Consider the following 5,046-nt stretch of genomic DNA (forward strand, 5'->3'; position numbering starts at 1 on the left):
TGCCTAGGTGAAGGTGATGTGCAATTTGCTATCTATCTTTGAAGGCTGTGTATTCACAGAGTAGCAGCTGCCTGCATCTCTAGATGGATGCTGCTCAGGGTTGGATTCCCTGCAGTGACATAATACACAGCTGGGGATTCATTTGTCCAGACTAAAATTAAGAAGACCTGACCAGGGCTGTGGATGGGCTCAGTGAGGGCTTCAGCCTACGAAGCTGGCTGTCCCAGCCCTTCTTGTCTCTGTTGAGACACGAGCAATGAATGACCAGACTTGCATCCATGGAAACATTTGAAAGCCACAGATGATGCATAAGGATGCCTTAAGGCATTATGAATAGCTACTGTTCATAATTATTACAGATGAACGCTTGACACACACTGAAGCTTGGCCACAGAGCTTGACACACACAAGGATGGGCTGGAAGAGAAGCCCATGATACAGAGGACCTCAGACTCTGAAGAAAATTGTGTTGATGACAGGAAGAGCCAATGTCCTGGAGGGCTGTCCGCTCGCAGGCACATCCATATTTGAACCTCCAGTTCACCCTGCATCTCTGCTCACCAAGTGACTCTGGTCTTTCCTAGGTCTGACTCTCTCTGAACCCTGGCTACTTTACAAAAAAAAAAAAATGTTACGAAGTTGGGCTTAATCGGTGCTTCTCAAACACGCCTTAGTCTGTTCATCGGGCTTAGCAAAGTACTTTAGACTGAATTTATGAATGAGAATAGTTTCTAACTGTCCCTAACATTGGGAAGACCAAATCTGAGGTATCAATAGGTTCAGTATTTGGGGAACGTGCTCACTACTTCAGGAGCAGACCTTTGCTGTATCCTTACGTGGGGCTCCATTCAAGAGGGTAGAACTTAATCACTTCCCTAAAGACCCCACCTCTTAAGGTGCCTCTCCAAAGGGCACAAACATTCACAGAAACAAACCTTCAGCTTCCATCTACCTGAGTCTATATTAGAACTCTACATGAAAAGTTGGTCCATGAGGATTTTTCTGGTTACAGCAGGCAGACACTCCCATTGTGACCCCTCTCCCTTCTCTTCAAGAGCTCCTAAAAGAGTCTCAGTTTTGAGTACCACTCCTCAGTCAAAACAACTCTGAGTTCCCTTCACTGAGAGCAGTAGGGATTCCCATTCCACCCTGGCCCAGCCCTATGCCCGTGACACACTTTAACTCAGTCACCCCTTAAGAAACCTTTGGTTCTTATAAAAGTAATACCAAGTCACAGCTTATATGACAGCAGGGATTCAGAGCCTGAGCCTGCTGTCACCGATTCCTCAATTCTCAGTCCTCCCTATCTCAGGCCCTGTCCCAATGGAGTTAATCATGTAGATCATAATCACACATATACATACATACATACATACATATATATATATATATATATCATTAAAATAAAATCTTTCTGCTAGCCAAATCTTCAGACACATGTGTGTGAGAGAGAGAGAGACAGAGAGACAGAAAGTGAGGAGCTTGCTGAGTTTAAGTGCCATAGAGGTCGAAGCTAATTTTTATATATGCACAGAGGATGTGCCAGAGACCTGAGCAGTCACATATGCAGAGATCTGATACAACACAATTCAAACTGGTATTCATTAGGCAAAAGGCCCATTCCTGCTTAATCACAGGCAGGGAGAGAGCAGCAGACTTGGATCAGCCAACGTGTAGCCTTGCAAGTGCTTCCTGGCTGTCTTCTAACGCTGAGCATCTTGGAGCCTTGGGACTGGGAGAAAAGTGCACAGCTTAGGTCATCCTGCACAAATCACACATTCGTGAGCAGCCATTTAGGGACTGTGTCCTTCTAGTGTTGTCAGACTACAGGCCAGCCACCAGCCAGGCGCTGAGGTCACAGGGGTGATGTCTTCCAATTGTAGAAACGCTGGAGTTAGAAAAACTGATCTCTGGGTCAGCCATGTCCTCCTGTACATCATCAATGGATCTTTGGGAGGACACTGAAGTGCTCTGCAACAGAATGCCGCTTGAATAGTTCAGATTGTGTTGTACTGGGTGTGGCCTTCCCCAGACCATCCCCTCGTGGCAGAAGGGATCGAGGTGTAGAGTAACAGATATAACTCTGGGGTGACTGTTACACTCCCTGAGAACCCCTCTGCTCTGAGACCACAGCCAGTGAAAAGGCTTGAGACTAAACAGACGTAAAGCGCAGGAGTCACCTCTGACATCTCCGAGCTATTTCCCCTTTGACGAGACATGTGCTTGTCCATCTGAGGAAGCCCATGCCTGTAAATGGAGCATGATTTATCCTTCCTAGGAGTGATATGCTGGGTAATTCTGAGCTATTACATCTGGATTGGCCAGTGTGTGCCCCACTCTTAATGAGTTAGTTAGCGCTGATGAACCCTGGGTTGACGGGGAAGAGTGTAAATCTAGGGAAATCATGGATGCCTTGCTTGGTATGGGATGGCCACAAACACATTGGCAGAAAAAAAAATCATTTCTTAGACCCCAGACTTTTAGTTAAATACGCACAATTTTATTGATTGAAGAGATTAGGACAAAAACATTAAACCAAATACAGGACAAAGCACCAGAGGCCATTAGTCCCCACCATGCATGTCACCAATCTTTCCTCCCACCCAGTACTTGAGAGACAGGGGAGAGAGAAGACAGAAGGTCCTTCTTGCCTCAGCACCATCTTCTGACTGTAACAACCCTCTCTCTGTATCTTCCGTTATCAAAATAGAACCAAGGGTATATCCATGGCAGCTTTGTCTCCTGATTATGAATGGGGAAGCCACCCTCCTGGGGACAGGGGCTCCTGTGGAGTAGGCGTGAAGCATCCAAGAGTCCGCACACACATGCCACATACTAGAGTGAAGCACAGATTCAAGTAACATTTACACACTAGAGTCCACGTGTTACCTACCCAAAAACAGGACTATTTCACAAAACATATGCAGGCAGTAAAACCCAAATGACTGAGGTACTGGGAACACAAATATTTATGCCAAAAGAGTTCTGTATCATACAGCAATAGAAAAGCCGGAATACAAAAGGAAAACATTTTGCCACTCGAAATCAAATAAGGCTATCTAGAAAGAGCCAAATGAGAGGTTATTCCAGGGACAGAAATACTCAAACAGGGGGACAAATTATAAGTGATAACTACAGCATGTAACATGTCATCCCGTCGACCCGTAATTGAAGTACTGGCTTAATACATCACAATGTGACATTTTCCTTAATAAATACAAGAGTTCTTGAAAATACAAAGGTGCGTATTGGGACAGAGCACTGTTTGTGTTTATATCATCCCTTCTGTTCAAACCGGAGGGCTTTTCCAAGCCCAGAGGACCATTCTTAGCAAAGAAAAGGAAATAGCTGCCCTATATTTTATACACATGGGACAACCTGTCTCATTTTACTAGTTTCCCATAAAGCAAAAACACAACCTTGAGATCAGCATCATCAATGAGACCTGACTCCAGGAGCCACCCCCGCCCCTGGCCCCTCTGGAATCCCTCGCTGTATTCAGAGCTGAAAGCAATGTCTGCAGTGGGAACCCTCTTCCTTCAAAAGAACAAAACCCAGAAAGGAGTTGGATTTTTTTTTCTCTTTTCCTTTCTTCTTCTCCCAGACTGTGATACTACATCTGGAAGTTTGACTTCTAATCGCTTCCTGCTACAAAAAAAAAAAAAAAAAACCTGATGAAAAGCAGAACTGTCTGTCACAGAACAGATCTGCCCCTCCCTCTCCCTCTTCAGGAAGCAAAGCCTTAACATGTCACTTCCTAATCGAACCAGGAAATCACTTATTTATAAGAAATGAGTTGAAAAGCGAGAATGAGAGGTGACAAATGGGACTTTCGTTTTCTTTTTGTTTAGCACCCAGGTTTCGGGTCAGTCTGTGTGCACCAAATTATTATTATTATTTTAAGTGAATCCCATTAATTATTACATAGGTGGTTGGCCTGTTTAGAAAAAAAAAAATCTTCGATCAATTGTCCCTTCCCTGAATCATAACAAGAATTTAAATGCTAACAGTGCAATGCCAAGGTGTGTGTTTGAGGCAGAAGAGTTTCAGTTCTATCGAGACCTGCAACTATTTCTGAATAAAATGAAAAGAGGGGGGTAGATGAAGTAGCCCAACTGGCAGAAGGGACTCTCAGGCTACCCCAGGGAAGAGAAACTTAGGGGAGGGGCTCCTGACCATCTAAACCCAACCCCCATCCCACAGGTCTTGTTCCCACGCTAAGTGTTCGGTCAGCTCCTGGAAGGTCTTCCTCCTCTGAACCAAGAAATGTGTAAATACGAGTGTCCGTCTTGCTTCCCAGCCAGGCCACCTGTGGCCCAGAACTCCTTTCTGGGACCCTCTCTTGCTCCTGGTACCTGCTAAGTGTCCGTGGGCCTTAAGCTCAGTTAAAGAAAGGGTCCAAGTTCTCCTCCATGTTGACATCTGGCACCAGCTGGTCAGATGCCTCTTTAGCACCAAATCCCGAATTAGAGACGCTAAAATCTGTAGAAAACCAAGGATGGTCCAGAATCTCCTGTGAGGTCAGCCGCTCTGAGGGCTCCCGTCGCAGGATGCTTCGGATGAGGCACTTGGCCTTGGGCGACAGAGTTTCTGGAATGTTGAACTGGCCCCTGCGGATCTTACTGAAGAGGGAACTGGGCTCAATGTCATGAAAGGGATAACGCCCCACCAACATGGTGTACAGCATCACCCCCAGGCTCCACACGTCCGCAGCCTTGCCCGAGTAACTGCCAGTGGTGTTCAAGATCTCTGGGCTGACATACGCTGGGCAGCCATGCTTGTCAGAGAGGGAGTCGTCATCGCCCCGGAGAATATAAGCATCTTCCAAACTCTCCAGCTTGACACGAGTCCTGTAGAAAAGAGAGAGAGACAGGAGCTCCTAAGGATGAGGGGAGACACACTGATTCATCAGGGCTGTCGCTGTTCGTCCATCCATCCATCCATCCATCCATCCATCCATCCATCCATCCATGTAACCAATGTTACCAGCTAGACGCGACTCACAGGATAGAATACTGAGGCTGGAGGTTTAAGCAATTTTATTTT

The 5,046-nt window shown here is 45.9% G+C and overlaps 1 protein-coding gene across 2 annotated transcripts in view; it reads right to left on the reverse strand.

Annotated features, from left to right (window-relative positions):
- Positions 1-2,484: 2,484 nt before the first annotated feature.
- Trib2 (tribbles pseudokinase 2) overlaps positions 2,485-5,046 on the reverse strand; it is a 31,537-nt gene continuing 28,975 nt past the window's right edge. For both annotated transcript variants that reach the window (XM_050141933.1, XM_050141934.1), the window contains exon 4: positions 2,485-4,850. In XM_050141933.1, coding sequence (XP_049997890.1) covers positions 4,382-4,850 — 469 coding nt within the window. In that variant the 3' untranslated portion in view covers positions 2,485-4,381. The remainder of the gene's footprint in view (positions 4,851-5,046) is intronic.

The sequence above is a fragment of the Alexandromys fortis genome, unplaced genomic scaffold (genome assembly GCF_014885135.2).
Source record: "Alexandromys fortis isolate MF-2015 unplaced genomic scaffold, M_Fortis_MF-2015_v1.1 scaffold_30, whole genome shotgun sequence".
Classification (NCBI taxonomy): Eukaryota; Metazoa; Chordata; class Mammalia; order Rodentia; family Cricetidae; genus Alexandromys; species Alexandromys fortis.